The sequence below is a fragment of the Aquarana catesbeiana genome, linkage group LG10 (genome assembly GCF_042186555.1).
Source record: "Aquarana catesbeiana isolate 2022-GZ linkage group LG10, ASM4218655v1, whole genome shotgun sequence".
Classification (NCBI taxonomy): Eukaryota; Metazoa; Chordata; class Amphibia; order Anura; family Ranidae; genus Aquarana; species Aquarana catesbeiana.
In genome coordinates this window covers 9,217,733-9,236,843 of record NC_133333.1, presented here as the reverse complement: position 1 = coordinate 9,236,843, position 19,111 = coordinate 9,217,733, and the positions used below count along the sequence as shown (strand labels likewise).

Sequence of the window (19,111 nt, the reverse complement as noted above, 5' to 3'; positions counted from 1 at the left end):
AGCCAACAATGTTTCACATCCCCAATATATTTTCTATTATAAAGAATACTTTAAATAAAATGGCGGTGACTCTGTACATCAATCAAACCATGTTTCCTGCTTAAACATTTAAGTCTACATTCAAGCAGCCTAAAGTTCATACTGCAATAATTATTCGCACAGCATTAAAGTTATTATTTCATATTAAAAAATGTAAAGATGTATTTTAGGTTTAATGGTCTGCAAACCAAAAATCATAATGGAATTTTTGCATCATTGAATATAAAAGCTGAATTCTCTTCGGCGTGTCCTTTGAAGGCTGAATGCTAAATGTTTCAGACATTGTCAGCTTGTTTGCTATGAGAAATTAAAAAAAAAAGAAAAAAATTGCATCTAAGTTCTTTATCTAAAGATCTAAATAAATAACAAAAACACTTAAATTACGAATGCGATAGCTATACTCATCAATTAAGTGCACAATGCTAAGCATAATATTTTATTTATTTTAGAAGGATCTACCATGGGTTCTGGAATTCCGCCTATATCTTCTGGCTCCAAACTCATTAGTCTACAACTGGGATGCAGCAGGTGGGACCTCTGTCAAGCTGGTCACAGCCAGGTCCGAATTTAGGGAGGTGTTGTGCCCCCCCTCAGATCTCTGAGAGTGACATCCACTGATCTACGTGCCAGCCTGGTGGGGGCACCTGATATGAGGTGACTCTTATAGGGACGCTGATGTAAGGTTGCACGTGCTTTACAGTGTGTGTGTGTGTGTGGACATGTGTGCATGCTCAAAGTCAGTATTGGCACCAGATGGCCTATTTAGGGATGTTCTCGCTCATTGTCAGTGCTGACTGGTCTTCAGCTTGCTCCCTTTGTTCTGGCCTATGCTTTGCATATGCTTCCTGTTACTGACCCGGCTCTCTCTTGACCTGATTTTGGATTTTGCTCTACTAGTTCCTGACCTTGGCGTCATCCAGAACCTTGACTCAGCTTGCACTGCCCACTGATTGCTGACCTCGGCTTGCTCTATGATGCCATTATTGCCTCCGATTCTGCTGCACAATAACACCTAATTTCTTCTCTGGACTACCCCAAGAGTCAGCTTCAGTCCTCTATGTACATTCCTGCTGCCTGCTTGTTGGGATCTCTGCTGGGCTTTGCTATCCTCCTGAACTGTAATTCTAATGATCTGCCTAGCTGGCATTTCCATTTAAAGCTTCTGCAAACAAGATCGTTGGACACTCATGCTCCTCCTTTCTCTTGGCAACATCTATTCCATCTTCAGGGGTGCTTGGGCAGGAGATACAAGAAAGGCCACTGTAAGAGTCCAGGGCTTACTACGCATGCACCAATGGCGCATTGCCGCAAGAGGAAATCCATGCCAACTGAGCATGCGCCCAAGACGCCTCATGGTGCCAAACCGCACCTGCGCAGAAGACTTGATGGAAAAGGGCAGGAGAATGCCCAAGACGCTCACAGGAAGTGACCTCAACCTGATGGAAAAAGGCGGGAAAATCCCCAGGAGGTGCACAGGAAGTGACCTCAAACGTCCCTATATAAACCCAGCCCAGGCACTGCCAAATTGCTGGATTATCTTCAGTCCCCCCTTGTTCCTGTGCTAGTGTGTGATCTGTCTGAACCTGTTGTGACCTGGAAACCTGTTTGACTACTCTTGATTGCTGCTTGCCTTTGACCTTGGATTGCTACCTTGACCATTCTACTTCTTTGCCCCTTTTGTACTCAGCTGCCAGATTGGAACCGACCCCGGCTTGGATCTCGACCATTCTTCTGATTAACCCTTTTATGCTTCGTTGCCCAACTGGACTTGACCTCGGCTCGGATCCCGGACTAAGGCTTGCACGGTGCTCCGCACCCTTGGCACCTCTGCCACTCGGTGCCCCACCAAGTCTCTGTCTCCATCTCCAGAAGCTTTAAGGACCCAAGGTGCAAGGGAGGCCTCCCAACTACTTCAGGCTTACATCAGGTACATGGCCCTCATGACAGCCACCCTCATCATTTCATCTTTAGATATGTGCAGTGCCGGGACAAGGCTATCCAGAGCCCAGGGCAAAGATGCCTAACTACACCCCCTCCTTCCCTTAGGTTCAGGGTAAGGGTGCCCACACCCCTGCAAAAAACAATTGCACCAAGGGCAGTCACCCCTCCCGCCCATCCCTTGCCCTGGCCCTGGGTATGTGACACTAACCTTGTTCATAGAAAGGTGGACAGTGAATTGGACCTTTTGTTTAAAAAGTTTGATGATCCCGGTCTTTCATTTCACTTTAATGCCCCGTACACACGGTCGGACTTTGTTCGGACATTCCGACAACAAAATCCTAGGATTTTTTCCGACGGATGTTGGCTCAAACTTGTCTTGCATACACACGGTCACACAAAGTTGTCGGAAAATCCGATCGTTCTAAACGCGGTGACGTAAAACACGTACGTCGGGACTATAAACGGGGCAGTGGCCAATAGCTTTCATCCCTTTATTTATTCTGAGCATGCGTGGCACTTTGTCCGTCGGATTTGTGTACACACGATCGGAATTTCCGACAACGGATTTTGTTGCTCTCAAACTTTGTGTGTCAGAAAATCCGATGGAAAATGTGTGATGGAGCCTACACACGGTTGGAATTTCCGACAACAAGGTCCTATCACACATTTTCCGTCGGAAAATCCGACCGTGTGTACGGGGCATTAGACTACTATCTGTGAATAACATGGTGCAGCACTTTCCTTCTACTACTACTATGAGGAAATGAGGACATCAAAAGGTTGCTCAAAGTTTTATTATTTGTCAGACAATGTCACAGATGAGGCTAAACACATAGTTATTATTTTTCTTTTTTTAAGTGGTTGTCTTGCAATATACCACAAATATACCACAGAAAAAAAAAATGGCGGTGAATCTGTAAATAAACAAACCATGTTTCCTGCTTCAACAAGCCTACATTTAAGCAGCTTAAACTTAAATATCTACTGGCTCCAAACGTTCTCATTAGTCTACAACTGGGATACAGAAGGTGGGACACGTGTCAATCTGGTCACAGCCAGGTTTGAATGTAGGTGGGTGCTGAGATGGGCTCTGCTCCCTAAGATTTTAGTTGTGCCCCCCTCCGATCTCAGAGAGTGCATCCACTGATCTATGAGCCAGCCTGATGGGGACACCAGATATATTGGCGACTCTCACGGGGACCCTGATGTAAGGGGGACTCCCAAAGGGACCCTGATATAAGGTGGATTCTCATAGGGACCCTGATATAAGGTGGGACTCTCACAGAGACCCTCATAATAGGGGGACTCTCATAGGGACCCTGATGTAAGGGGTACTCTCATAGGGGACCCTTGTGTGAGGGGGGCTCTCATAGGGGACCCTGATGTAAGGGGGACTCTCATATGGACCTTGATGTAAGGGGGACTCTCATAGGGACCCTGATGTAAGAGGGGACTCCAGGGCCGAGCCTGGGCGGGTGTGCGGGGTGCACCGCACCCAGGCGCCACAGAGGTGTGGGAACTGAAGTGCCAGAGTGCTCCCCTTCCTCCTCCTCTCCTTGTGTGTGGGCAGGGGTGCTAGTGTGGGCACACCCGCCCCGCAGCTTGAACGGGGTGTTTGGTGTCCCACACGCTACAATGCTAGCTCTGACAGTCAACGTCTCTCCCTGCCGGCTGCCTTTCACACTGACACCTGGTAGAGTGAAACCGCAGTCTCTTCATCAGCTCTGATGACTTCTTCCACTCCACACATACAGTGGGATGAGCCTGGAGCAGAAGAGACACCGCTGTGCATCTGTGGCTCTGATCTGAGGTCTGTGATTATTACACACTGTGACACTTGCACGTGTGGGGGTGGGGTGGGGGGTTGAAGTGTGTAAGCTGATAAAAAGGAGTGCTTGACTCTTGCAGTGACCCCCCTAAAAAAGAACAGTAGGAATACTTGCAATGATTTGGGGGGGGAGGCAAACAGACAGAAAGGAGTACTTGCAGCGATTTGGGGGTGGAGGAGGATGGGTGAGAGGATATTGTATGTGCTAGGCATGGGGCACTTTGGGAGGAGAGAGGTTGGATATGAAATCTGCCCCCCCCTCACCCAGCACAAGACCTCTCTCCTCCCAAAGTGCTCCCTAGCACATACAGTATCCTCTTACCCACCCTCCCCACCCCCAAATCAAAGAGATGCTGGCAGATACCAGTGGCAGCCGTTGGTATTTTTGGGTGGGGGTGGGGGGGGGGGGGCGGCAAACAGTGTTTGGGAGGGAGGTTTGATACTGGGAAGGGGGATTTCGGTGGGAAGATTTATGACAGAACTGAGCAGTGGACTTTTGCTGGGATTTGGGGGAAAGAGGATTTTTGCTGGGAAGGATGGCGGGGGATTTAACCCAGAATGGGGGAGGGGTTGTGCTGGAATGGAGGACTTGGGAGAGAGGATCTAGAAGTGGGGAGAGGATTTTAGCTGGAATAGTGGATCTAATGGTATTTGAAGAGGGGAAGGTTTTGTGCTGGGATGGGGGATGTGGATTTGTGCCAGAACTGGGAGGAAGATCTGTGCTAGAAGAGGGATTGGGGGGGCAGCGTTGAAAATTTTTGTTGGGAGAAGAAATTTGGGCAGATTTATTGTGCTGGGTAGGGGGCAGCGGGAGGATTTGTGCTGGAGGGATTTGGAGAGGGGGAATTGGGTGGGAAGGATATGTAGGATATGTAGGCAGCGTCATGATTGACAATGGATCTACATAAGGGGAAACTGTTTTTTTAAGCCTGGATTGCCATTTGACAGTTTTAAAATAGTTGAGGGGCAGAGCCACCTGGCGACCTCACCTGGTGGCAGTGCCCCCTTGTAACATCACGGATCGGTGCATGCTGGGTCCGTGACCTTACAAGGTGGTGGTGCCACCAGGTGTCGTCGCTAGGTGACCCCGCCCCTTACCTATATAAGAACTGTCAAACGGCAAGCCAGGCATTCGGCGGTTTGCCATTGTTAACAGCATTGTGATTTCTCTTTTTATCTCTTTGGGGTGGGGCGGCATCGTGATTGATGATGGATTTACATCAGGTGACACTTGTTTTTTTTTTTTAATAAAGGAATTGTCAAAAACTGTCTCTGTGTTTTTATTACTTTTTGACACTTTTTTTATGAATGGGTAGGGAACTATGTACCCCATACTCATTCACATGGAGGGGTAGGATCTGGGGCCCCCCCTTCTTAAAGGGGGTTTCCAGATTCCAATAAGCCCCATGTCTGCAGACCCCCACAACCACAGCCCAAGGTTGTAGGGATGAGGCCCTTGTCCCCATCAATATGGGGACAAGGTGCTTTGAGGTGGGGGGGCAGAGCCCCCCCCAGCCTCAAAGCACCCTCCCCGCCATGTTGAGGGCTTTTGCTTGGCCCGAACGGTTCTCCCAACTCTAACCAGAAATAAAAACATGTTATTGGATTTTTACACCAGGAGTATATAATGAGTTTGGCAATTCTAGAGAAATGCTTAAATAAGGCATTACAATTTAACTAAACCCATTCGATTTTAGTTGACTAAAATATGACTAAAACCAAAACAATTCAGATGACTAAGATACGACTAAAGCTAAAAGGGCATTTTAGTCAAAAGAATATGACTAAAACTAAATCGAAATTTGACATCAAAATTAACACTATTTTAAATTTTTTGTCATATTTTATTTATACTTTTGCTCATGGACAGCTTCAGCTTCTTTTAAAAAAAAAAAAAAAAAAGAAACATTCACAAAGTTTCACTCACCAGCTGTTGAGGTCACGGGCTGACCAGGATTTTATGAGCTCGACGACGTTAGTGACCACCTTTCCAGACGGAGATCTGAGGTCATCAGAACTGTTACCATTAAAGTTTCCACAAGCTCCGCAAACCAACTCTGACAGGCCCTGTGACATACGGATTAAGACACTACCCGTATCGCTCAACTCGATCTTCAAGTCCACACCAATCTGGACAAAAACCGAGTTGTCCTTGGCAGAGGCTGAGAGAATGCCAATAGTGATGGGGAAAGCATCGGAAAATCCATTTACCTGGAAAATGCAAGGAGTTAAAAGGCCAGAGGTCAGAGCAAAATTTGGCCACAGTCTACACCTCTTATGGAGAAGGATGGGAACTTTGACAAGGCCTAAATGGATTCTGGCAATGACTATCAGCGCTCAACCCATTGACAACGTAATAATGGCACCATGTTGTGCAAACATTTTCTGATGGCTACTAGAAAATACTTAAAAGAAATCTATAAATGTAAGGAGGACAAAGGCTTATCTAATCAGAAAAACTTATGCCCCGTACACACAATCTGATTTTCCGACAACAAATGTTGGATGTGAGCTTGTTGGCGGAAAGTCCGACCGCGTTTACGCTCCATCGAACATGTTGGCTAGCAGGTTCTCAAATTTTCCACCGACAAATTTTTGTTGTCGGACTTTCCAATCGTGTGTGCACAAGTCCGTCACACAAAAGCCCACGCATGCTCCGAAGCGGTCGGTCTTGTAAACTAGCGTTCGTAATGGAGAATTTACATTCGTGAAGCGGCAAATTATGAAATCTCCAAATGCAGCGCACAATTCTCTTCTTCTTTAATGGGACAATAATGAAGCTGCTTTTCTGGTGATACTGATGGAGTTATTGCAAACGAATTTTCAAAGGCTTTTTTTTTTCCAAGTGATATTAAGAATAATAATAATACTAATAATAGCGCAAAATAAAAAACGCAAAAAGAAAAACGCAAATCAACACTCACCAAACTTCTACAAACACAAAATTAGCAGAAGGAGCCCAAAGGGTGGCGCTAAAGAGCTGAAAAACCACATAGTACGTCTTGTACGCCACTACGTTCGTAATTGTTGGCCAACATTTGTGTGACCATGTATATGCAAGGCATGTTGCTCCAACAACCTTCGAACAAAATTCCACGGTTTTGTTGTCGGAAAGTCAGATCGTGTGTACGGGGCATAGGACTTACAAAGACATTGGCATACTTACCATGTCTCACGGAAAATAAGACCTACCCCAAAAATAAGACCTACCCCAAAAATAAGACCTACTGCGATTTTCGGGAAGGGCTGCAATATAAGCCCTACCCCGAAAATAAGCCCAAGTGCTTGTGTGTATAGTGTATACACTACTCCGTTGCAGTAGTGTATAGTGTAGACTGCGTGTGTCAGTTGTGCCAATTACCTTCGGAATATAGCCGCTCTGCGATCGGCTGATCTCCTGCTCCTCTCCTCCTGTCCTACCAGCTGTCAGCGGGGGGATCTCGGCCCCTCTCCCCGTGCAGAGCTCCGACGGGCTAAGGAAGTGGCAGGCTGCACTCAGCTAATCTTCCCCTCTCCGTGATGTCAGCGGGAGATCTCGGGCCGCCCCTTCCTCTGCAGACCTCCAGCGTGTCACAGGTGACATGAGAAGATATCTGGCACTACATCTCAGCATGCAGCACTTTTGCATTGTGTGATACCAACATTCTACAAGCACTTTTACACGGGGGGATTCATGACAGGGAGGGAGAGAAGACAGCACATGGCATGATAAGACCTACCCCGAAAATAAGCCCTACTGTGTCTTTTGTTGTCAAAATGAATATAAGACCCGGGCTTATTTTCGGGGAAACACGGTAGTATATCAATAGTTGGCTACTTACCCAAACTTCCATGCTCTTAGAGATGGTCACTAGACCTTCACTGAGGAAAATATGGAGCCTGGCAACGGTTGCTGGTACTCCTGTACAGCTCTGAATATCAGCGAGTATTCTAAACCGTCTGGATGAAGCAGGGTTACATAAAGTTATCAAATCTATGGGACCATTTCCAACAGGTCCTCCTGAGAGCCCGTCAAACGTGACAAGCTTCAGTGGGCTGAGCGTGCATTCACCCCCTGTCTTGTAGCAGCCTCGCACTCCGTTTACCACGTCACAGCGTTCTTGTTGTCCACATGAAATGGCTGTACAGGTCACTCCACCAGCTTGGCACTTACATTGTTGACTGCAATCAGCACTGACAAAGGACTCTCCCTCCTAAATGGAAAAATAATCAAGTAAATCATAACACTTAGTATCTGCGGACTTGGACTCTGACACATAAAACGGAGAATGGCCCATTTGTCCAGTTTGATCTCAGAATGAACAGCAATTAAAGTGGTTGTACACCTTTACATATACCCAGGTGATGCACAGAGATTAAACAAATCCTCCTAAGTTCTACCTGTCTATCTGCTACCTTCTCTTCCCTACATCCATTTAAAGTTCTGAATTTATAAACTTGTCTGAGAGTTCCAAAAAAAAAGCTGACATCACACACTGCAGAGCTCAGTGAAGAGAGCTCTGATAGCTGATTGGAGGGGAGGGGCACACCCCCTCCACAGAGCACACAGGAACAGAGCTGAGGCTGTCAATCAGCTGGGGGTTCCTCCCTGTCACCATTTTTCTCTATGTGTCAGGAAAACATAGAAATGAATAGATTAGGATAAAACAGAATATAATAGAATTTAAAGAATAGAATAGAATAGAATAGAACAGAATCTAAAAAAAAAAAAAACAGAATAGAATAAAATTGAATAGAATAGAAAATAAAACAATTTAATAAAATGGAATAGAAAAGAATAGAATAGAAAAAAAAAAGATAGCCATCTTCCAAAATTCGAATTTTGAATCAATGTGAACATAACAAATATACGGAAAAAAATTCCAATTATATGAAAGAAATTAGGAAAGCAAATCATTTTACCATAACGAATATGATGAAACAAAATTATAAACCTAACGAATGAATACAAAATAAAACATGCCCATTTCTAATGGTTATTGTCGCCTAGTTTGACATACAGGGAACAACTCCTGCTGGAACTTCCATGTAGGCTGTCCTAACCCACTCTGTTGGCTCCTCTCAATTTGAAAAAGCAACTCTATTCAGAATTTTGATTTTAGTTTGATAAAGCTAAATGAAAATTCTTTATATAAAAATCTTACACCTACAATAGATGAAACACACTTTATGACCAAAGAGTTGCCGACCCTTGACCATCTCATCCATATGAGCTTGTTGGACACTCCATTCCAAAACCATGAACAATATAATGGAGTTGACTTTACAGTTTACAGCTTGAACGGCTCATCTTTCCTCCTTCTGGAAAGGATTTCCAAAAGAATTTGGAAGGTTTCTGTGGGAATATGTGTCCATTCATCCAAAGGAGCATATGTAAGGGCAGATGCTGATGTTGGTAAACTTGGCTTGCAATCGATGTCCCAGTTTATCCCAAATGTGTTTTAGTGGACTTGAGGTCATGGAGATGTGAAGGTTGGTTTGCTCCAATCCATGCTTCTCAAACCATGCCTTTATAGGGCTGGCTTTGTGCAGAGTGATAAACACATTTTCCTTGATCAGAAACACCTAAACTTTCTGACTAGTTGTCATTAGGGATGAGCCGAACACCCCCCTGTTCGGTTCGCACCAGAACATGCGAACAGGCAAAAAATTTGTTCGGACACGCGAACACCATTAAAGTCTATGGGACACGAACATGAATAATCAAAAGTGCTAATTTTAAAGGCTTATATGGTTAAAGGTCCTTCAGGTCTGGTATGGATATTAAGGGGAACCCCGGCCAAAATTTTTTTTAAAAATGGCGTGGGGTCCCCCTCAAAATCTATACCAGACCCTTCAGGTCTGGTATGGTTTTTAAGGGGGACCCCGCGCCAAAATTAAAAAGAAGAAACGGCGTGGGGTCCCCCCAAAAATCCATACCAGACCCTTATCCAAGCACGCAACCTGGCAGGCTCCTGAACCGTAGCAGGCCACATGCCCTCAACATTGGGAGGGTGCTTTGGGGTAGCCCCCTAAAACACCTTGTCCCCATGTTGATGAGGACAAGGGCCTCATCCCCACAACCCTGGCCGGTGGTTGTGGGGGTCTGCGGGCGGGGGGCTTATTGGAATATGGAAGCCCCCTTTAACAAGGGGACCCCCCGGCCCTCCTCCCTGTGTGAAATGGTAAGGGGGTACAACAGTACCCCTACCATTTCACTAATAAACTGTCAAAAATGTTAAAAATGACAAGAGACAGTTTTTGACAATTCCTTTATTTAAATGCTTCTTCTTTCTTCTTTCTTCTATCTTCTATCTTCCTTCGGTTTCTTCCTCCATCTTCTTCTTCTTCTGGTTCTTCTGGTTCTTCCTCCAGTGTTCTCGTCCAGCATCTCCTCCGTGGTGTCGGCGTCTTCTTCCCTTCTTCTCCTCGGGCCACTCCGCATCCATGATGGCATGGAGGGAGGCTCCCGCTCTTCTCTTCATCTTCTTCTCTTCATCTTCTTGTCTTCAGCTTCTTCTCCGGGCCGCTCCGCATCCACGGTGGCATGGAGGGAGGCTCCCGCTGTGTGATGCTTCTCCTCTTCTGACGGTTCTTAAATAACAAGGGGGTGGGGCCACCTGGTGACCCCACTCCCCTCTGACGCACAGTGACTTGACGTGACTTACCTGTGGCATCAGGGGAATGCCACGGGGAAGTCCCGTCAAGTCACCATGCGTCAGGGGGGTGGGGTCACCAGGTGGCCCCGCCCCCCATTATTTAAGAACCGTCAGAAGAGGAGAAGCGTCACACAGCGGGAGCCTCCCTCCATGCCATCATGGATGCGGAGTGGCCCGAAAAGAAGATGAAGAGAAGATGAAGACAAGAAGATGAAGAGAAGAAGATGAAGAGAAGAGCGGGAGCCTGCCTCCATGCCATCATGGATGCGGAGTGGCCCGAGGAGAAGAAGGGAAGAAGACGCCGACGCCGTGGAGGAGATGCTGGACGAGAACACCGGAGGAAGAACCAGAAGAACCAGAAGAAGAAGAAGATAGAAGAAAGAAGAAAGAAGAAGCATTTAAATAAAGGAATTGTCAAAAACTGTCTCTTGTCATTTTTAACATTTTTGACAGTTTTTTAGTGAAATGGTAGGGGTACTTTTGTACCCCCTTACCATTTCACACAGGGGGGAGGGCTGGGATCTGGGGGTCCCCTTGTTAAAGGGGGCTTCCAGATTCCGATAAGCCCCCCACCCGCAGACCCCCACAACCACCGGCAAGGATTGTGGGGATGATGCCCTTGTCCTCATCAACATGGGGACAAGGTGTTTTGGGGGGCTACCCCAAAGCATCCTCCCAATGTTGAGGGCATGTGGCCTGGTGCGGTTCAGGAGGGGGGGCGCTCTCTCGTCCCCCCCTCTTTTCCTGCGGCCTGCCAGGTTGCGTGCTCAGATAAGGGTCTGGTATGGATTTTTGGGGAGACCCCACGCCATTTTTTTTTTGAATTTTGGCCGGGGTTCCCCTTAATATCCATACCAGAGCTGAAGGGTCTGGTATGGAATTTAGGGGGGACCCCCACGTCATTTTTTTTTTTATTTTGGTTCGGGGTTCCCCTTAATATCCATACCAGACCTGAAGGGCCTGGTATGGAATTTGGGGGGGACCCCCACATCATTTTTTTTTTTTTAATTTTGGTTTGGGGTTCCCCGGTGGGGAATTCCCATGCCGTTTTTATCAATGAACTTCTATGTGTATTGTCAGACCGGCAATGCATTAATAACCGCAAGTAGTTTTAAATGACTTTTTTTCCTTTGAAATGTCATTTTGCTGTCAGACTATTCTAAACACGGGAAACATGCGCCCCTTTACAGGCATACTATAGACACCCCCCAGGTACGAAATTTAAAGGGATATTACACTTTTATTGTTTCACTTTAAGCATTATTAAAATCACTGCTCCCGAAAAAACGTCCGTTTTTAAAACTTTTTTTGCATTGATCCATGTCCCCTGGGGCAGGACCCAGGTCCCCAAACACTTTTTATGACAATAACATGAATATAAGCCTTTAAAATTAGCACTTTTGATTTCTCCCATAGACTTTTAAGGGGTGTTCCGCGGCATTCTAATTTACCGTGAACACCCCAAATTGTTCGCTATTCAGCGAACTTGCGAACAGCCGATGTTTGAGTCGAACATGAGTTTGACTCGAACTCGAAGCTTATCCCTAGTTGTCATCATATAGGCAGGTTCAATGGTCAGATGTCCTCAACATATTAATGTACATATTATGGAGTAGCAAAACTTAAGGAAACGCCTGGAAACAACCCAAAGTGTCCCTTAAGGCGGCGATCCGCAAAATTTCCTGGATCATGGCCCAAGAGAAGCTCGCCAGTATTCTTAACAACTCAAAAGAGCAATTTGAAGCTATATGGGAGCCCTGGGCAAAATTCATTGGTATTTCCTTGATACCTGGAATGCAGATATAATACTTCTGACTGTCTTGGGGGTGCTGGGGTTCCCTCCTGTAGGAAGGCTCTTCTCTCTATACCCCTCTCCTCCTTTCTTCTCTCCCCCTCTCATCTTCTCTCTCTCACCTACTTGTTTGGTTACTTTTCTTCTCTAGAAGCAGGTAGTTTGTTGTTTTGCTTGCATTTGGGGCTCCAGAGGGTAGATATCCTCAGGGGTGATTATTACTCAGGTAATGGTTCCTTCTTATGAATACCTACATTTCCAGCCATAATTTTGGGGGGGTTGGGGGGAGCTGATTGAGAGTTTGCCGGTCACAGTGTGTTCCCTCTTGGGGTGCCGGCGGACTCTCTCGGGTCTCCTCCAATTACTCCAAGGATGGTCTAGGATTATCCCCTTTTAGGCCAAAGGTCATAATCTCTATGTAATTTTGTTAGGGTCACAGACCGGAACCAGATCCCTAACAATTGCTGTATCTTGAGTTGCTTAGTCCCATTGGGTCCGACTGTATTTGATATGTCTAAACTATCTTTATGACTCATGATTTGTTTATTCTTTTTGTTGGAAAATCAATAAATATTTTGAAACTAAAAACTTAAGGAAACAACTCATTGGTAGAGTACTTACACTCAAGTATCTTCCACTGAATACACATCCACACTTGTCTGTAGTAACACAAGTATCTCCATCCAGGGCATACCCAACATTACATTTACAGCCTTCAAAACATCTTTCTGTACATTTTGTTGGTGCTGTTAGACTAAAGCAAGTTTGTTCACAGGTTCTGGTGCAAAGTTCATAATAGCTGTTGGATGGACAAGAAAAGGCTGCAAAACAAAAAAAAAATGCCTACATTCAACGCTTTAGACCAGAGGGTCATCAAATTTTCTAAACTACTGTAAGGGCCAGATTACTATCCTTCAGACTTCAGAGGGGCAGTAATGTGGCCAGTGGGAGTAGAAAATGCCTCGGAGTAAACAATGTCTCATGCTTGGTTGTCGGTGGAAGTAAGAAAATTGCATAGTACCCGGGATCAGGAGGAGGGGAGAATATTGCCAATTGTTGGTATCAGTGGAGGAAATAGTGCCCCATTGTTGCTGCTGGTTGAAAGAATGTTGATTCATTGTTGGTGTGACAGAAATAGTGCCCTATCATTGGTGTCAGTGGGAGCTAGACATGTGCACTGCTAAAAAATGTGTTTGTTTTTGTTTTTGTTTCATTCGTTTTTTCTTTTTTCATTTTTTGGGTCATTCGTTATAATCGCAATTCGTAAATTAGTACATTCGTAAATTCGTACATTCGTAAATTCGTACATTCGTAAATTCGTTTATTTGTACATTCGGAAATTCGTACATTCGGAAATTCGTATATTCGTAAATTCGTAAATTTGTAAATTTTGTAAAGTCGTAAATTCACAAATTCCTATATTCGTAAATTAGAAAATTTGTATATTCGCAAATTCGCACATTCGTACATTAGAAAATTCAGAAATTCAAAAATAGAAAATCCGAAAATTAGAAAATCTGAAATAGTAACTAACTATTAAATTAGGTATAGGTGTTGTAACTTAATTTCAAATTTGGCTGTTAGTGAACGTAATGAATACGTATTTATCCAAAATTATGAATTATCTGAAATAACGAATGCCGCATCTAAACAAATGAAACGGAACAAATTAATAATTGATAATAATAAATAGTTTTTATTATTATTTAGTATTATGAATTCATTACGTTCCATTCATTTAGATGCGGCGTTCGTTATTTCGGATAATTCATAACTTCAGATAAATTCGTATTCATTACGTTTACTAACAGCCAAATTTGAAAGGAAATTACAATACCTATAATATAATAGTTAGTAATAGTTAAGTTATCATTAGGTAATTATTGTTTCAGATTTCAGAATTTACAAATTTACAAATTTACGAATGTGCGAATGTACGAATGTGCAAATTTAAGAATTTATGAATGTACGAATTTACAAATCTACGAATGTACGAATTTACGAATGTACGAATTTACAAATCTACGAATGTACGAATTTACGAATGTACGAATTTACAAATCTACGAATGTACGAATTTACGAATGTACGAATGTATGCATTTACAAATTTATGAATATTCGTATATTTCTGAATTAACAAATTTGTCGAAATTCGGTAAAGCACAAATTCGGAACGAAACAAATTGCACATGTCTAGTGGGAGCAATAGTGCCCCCAAGGTCCAGATAAAGGCAAGCAAAGAGGAGCACCTGGCCTGAGGGCTTCAGGTTGGAGAGACCACTGCTCTAGATTAGACTTTTAAATATGCATGTTTTAAAATAAACAGGCCATTGGTAAGTGAGTATCAGCAGGTAAACTAGAACAAAGATCCAGTCAGTTGGGACTCAGTTGTTGTTGCATTTTCTTTTTATTTTGGTTACCTAAAAGAAAAATGGTTTGTTTTGTACTTACGACAGAATGTAGGAGTTCTCCAAGAGCTGATGGTAACACCAGCTGTCTGACAAGCAGCTGCATAGGCCTGTAGACTCTTGCACAAAATGTTGTCCTTGCCATCAACAGCACAAGAGTCATATACGCAATGGTTGAAATAATCATTGGGGTTGACCATGGAATGACATGCTTTGAAGGGTCCCACTGGGTCTGTAATCATGCCACAAGAGGATCCCACACTGTACTGCTGCACCTGGGCATCATTACATACCGGGCACACACCTACTTCACAACCATCACTGCACTTAGCTCCAGCTATGGTCACTTTCCAGGCGGCACCAAACTCATTCACATTTTTAACAACCTGCCCATTGGGAAGCTGTAATTCATCTTTGCCATAACCATTGAAATTGCCACAGAGACCACCCATCTTGCCACGGTATGAGCTGGGTATAGTAAGGATTACATGATAGATTGTGTCATAAAGAACATTCAAGCCAAAGTCTGTTTGCAGGATAACATTGGCTCCTTCCTGATTAATGACAATTCTGTTGTCTTCTAGAATCAATGGCAATTCGATAAGTTCTCCATTAACCTGTGAAAAAGATAAAAATGTATTTTAAGGAAAACTTTTGAACTCTGGCATTGTGAAAAGTTCTAAGAATACTGTGGATACCATGAAAGCAAATAAATGGATCCTTCACACCTTTCGCTAGAAGGCCAAATGACTGGACTAAAGTTTTCTTATTTTTTTACATAATAAGAGAACAGCTAACTCAATGAAGTAGGCTATTGTGCTTGAAAGCATCGAAGTGGATAAAAGGAGAAGATGACCAGCAATAAACAAGCCATTACCAAAAGTAAAAAAAAAGTATGGGAATCAAAATTAGTAAATATTCACTATCACCTAGATGGCTGCAGCATGATCTCAGCTGCAGCTGTCCCCCACCGGCTCTACACTGAGAACTGAGCTATTAAAGACCACTGATCTGTCAGTTTTCAGTCTTCGGTGATAGTCACTGTTTCTCTGCTCTGCCCCTCCAGTAACCATGGAGCACCAGACTGTGGAGGGGGCAAAAGTGGCTGGCTCAGGCTCTCGGTGAGTCACTGAGAGGCTGAGGCAGCTTCCTGGTGCCGCATCTGGGTGGGAGCCTGAGCCAGCTGGGTGGATCCCACCAGAGCCTGGGCTGGTTGAGTGACATCAGCCAACAGCGGACTTTAGCCCGCTGTCAGCTGAAAATGGGTCATAGGAGTGCAGAACCAAAGTCATGCACTCCTGTGACCCACAGGAGAAGTAGGGCTAAAGGAGCTTTGGCCCTGCTTCTCTTTTAAGCCCCAAAAAGTTATTTCTGGAGAAAAACTATTCATTTGGTCAGCAGAAATTGCCATCAACTTAACAATACTTTGTGAACAATATTGAAAGATGTCATTGAGAAGTTTCTCCTTAACCACTTGACAACTGGGCACTTAAACCCCCTTCCTAACCAGACCAATTTTCAGCTTTTGGTGCTCTCACATTTTGAATGACAATTACTCAGTCATGCAACACTGTATCTATATGAAATTTTTGTCCTTTTTTTCACACAAATGGAGCTTTCTTTTGGTGGTATTTAATCACTGCTGGGTTCTTTATTTTTTGCGCCGTAAAAGAAAAAAGACCGAAAAATCTGTAAAAAAATACATTTTTCTTCATTTCTGTTATAATATTTTGCAAATTAGTAATTTTTCTTCATATATTTTGGCCAAAATTTATACCACTACATATCTTTGGTAAAATTAACCCAAATCGGTGGATATTATTTGGTCTTTGTGAAAGTTATAGAGTCCAAAAGCTATGGTGCGAATATCTGAAAATTGATCACACCTGAAGTACTGACGGCCTATCTAATTTCTTGAGACCCTAACATTCCAGAAAAGTACAAATACCCCCCAAATGACCCCTTTTTGGAAAGAAGACATTCCAAGGTATTTAGAAAGATGCATGGTGAGTTTTTTGAAGTTGTCATTTTTTCCCACAATTCTTTGCAAAATCAAGGTTTTTTTTTTACTTTTTTTTTCCCACAAAATTGTCATATTAGCAGGTTATTTCTCACACGCAGCATATGCATACCACAAATTACACCCCAAAACACATTCTGCTATTACTCCCGAGTACGGTGATACCACATGTGTGAGACTTTTACACAGCGTGGCCACATACAGAGGCCCAACATGCAGGGGAGCACCTTCAGGCGTTCTGGAGCACCCAGGCCAATTCTGACATTTCTCTCCTACATGTAAAAATCATCATTTATTAGCAGAAAATTACATAGAACCCCAAAACATTATATATGTTTTTTTAGCAAAGACCCTAGAGAATACAATGGCGGTCGTTGCAACTTTTTATCTCGCACGGTATTTGCGCAGCAATTTTTTTAACGTGTTTTTTTTGGAAAAAAAAACTGTTTTGTGCTTTACAAAAACCAAAACAGTAAAGTTAGCCTAATGTTTTTGCATAATGTGAAAGATGAAGTTACGCCGAGTAAATAGATACCCAACATGTCACCTTTCAAAATTGCACGCGCTTGTGGAATGGCGCCAAACTTTGCTATAGAGGAGGTCTAGGGCCAAAATTATTGCTCTCGCTCTACCAATCGCAGCGATACCTCACATGTGTGGTTTGAACACCGTTTTCATATGTGGGCGGGACTTACGTATGCGTTCACTTCTGCATGCGCGCACACAGGGACAGGGGCGCTTTAAAAATTTTTTTTTTTTTTTTATTGTTCATTTTACTTTATTTATTTTAGTTTGATGCTTTTTTCCAAAAAGAAAAATTTTGGACCACTTTTATTCCTATTACAAGGAATATAAACATCCTTGTAATAGGAATATGGCATGACAGGTCCTCTTTACAGTGAGATATGGGGTCAATAAGATCCCACATCTCACCTCTAGGCTGGGAAGCCTGAAATAAAAAAAAAAAAAAAACGATCCTGGCTTCGATCGTAGCGGTGAGTCGGTAGAAGCGCGGGAGGGGGGGACATCCCCTCTCGCCTCCTGTAAGAATGTTCAAGCAGTGGAACAGCTGCTATGATCATTCTCATGGTGTAGGGAATCGCTGGCTGAAAAAGCTGATATCTGAATGATGCCTGTAGCTGCAACCATCATTCAGATATCCCCGCACAAAGTCAAGGACGTTGTATGACGGCCGGCGGGCGGGAAGTGGTTAAAACGCCTTTTTTTTTTTTTAACACAAAGTTGTCCATTTATACAATATTTCTACCACATAACATGTACATACCAAAAATGACACCCCAAAATAGATTCTCCTGCTCCTCCTGAGTACGGCAATACCACATGTGTGAGACTTCCACAGCCTGGCCACATACAGAGGCCGAGTACAGCTGAGCATGGCTCAGCATGGCAGGGTATGGCGGGGTATTGCGGAGTATGGCGGGGTATTGCAGAGTATGGCGGAGTATGGCGGAGTATGGCGGAGTATGGCGGGGTATGGCAGAGTATGGCGGGGGCATGGCAGAGTATGGCGGGGGCATGGCAGAGTATGGCGGGGGGCATGGCAGAGTATGGCTGGGGCATGGCAGAGTATGGCGGGGGCATGGCAGAGTATGGCGGGGGCATTGCAGAGTATTGTGGGGGCATTGCAGAGTATTGTGGGGGCATTGCAGAGTATTGCACAGCATTGCAGAGTATTGTGGGGGCATTGCAGAGTATTGCACAGTATTGCAGAGTATTGTGGGGGCATTGCAGAGTATTGCACAGCATTGCAGAGTATTGTGGGGGCATTGCAGAGTATTGCACAGCATTGCAGAGTATTGTGGGGGCATTGCAGAGTATTGCACAGCATTGCAGAGTATTATGGGGGCATTGCAGAGTATTGCACAGCATTGCAGAGTATTGTGGGGGTATTGCAGAGTATTGCACAGCATTGCAGAGTATTGTGGGGGTATTGCAGAGTATTGCACAGCATTGCATAGTAGTAGGGATGGCTGAGCATGGATGGATGGATGTCTCTGTGCAGCGCTGTGGGCACTACACATACAGCCCACAGCGCTGCAGACATCCATCCATCTCCCTCCCCGCTCACTGTGTACCGATCGGTACACAGGAGGGGAGGAGAGGAACCGTTGTCATCAGATGACGCCGGTCTGTTTACATGTGATCGCGCCGTCATTTGACGGCGCGATCACATGGTAAACGGCCGCGATCAGCGGCCATTTACCGGGTTCCGTGATGCGCCGGGTCCTCTGAACCCAGCGGTCACGGATGTGTTCGGGTGCGCGCCCCAGGGGGCGCGCGAGAGGGGAATTCTGGGAGGACGTCATAGTACGTCCTCCCAGAGTTATCCAACCGCCCTGCAGCCGTCATTCGGCTATGGGCCGGTTGGTAAGTGGTTAAAATGTTAGTTTTTTGACCCACTAGTTTAATACTTTTAAAGACA

The 19,111-nt window shown here is 44.4% G+C and overlaps 1 protein-coding gene across 1 annotated transcript in view; it reads right to left on the bottom strand.

Annotated features, from left to right (window-relative positions):
- The window catches only part of LOC141111476 (IgGFc-binding protein-like), a 132,412-nt gene that overhangs the window by 101,574 nt on the left and 11,727 nt on the right, over positions 1-19,111 (bottom strand). The window contains exons 6-9 of the mRNA XM_073603769.1: positions 14,692-15,265; positions 12,860-13,059; positions 7,630-8,001; positions 5,887-6,019 (exon numbers count right to left, since the gene is read on the bottom strand). Coding sequence (XP_073459870.1) covers positions 5,887-6,019; positions 7,630-8,001; positions 12,860-13,059; positions 14,692-15,265 — 1,279 coding nt within the window. The remainder of the gene's footprint in view (positions 1-5,886; positions 6,020-7,629; positions 8,002-12,859; positions 13,060-14,691; positions 15,266-19,111) is intronic.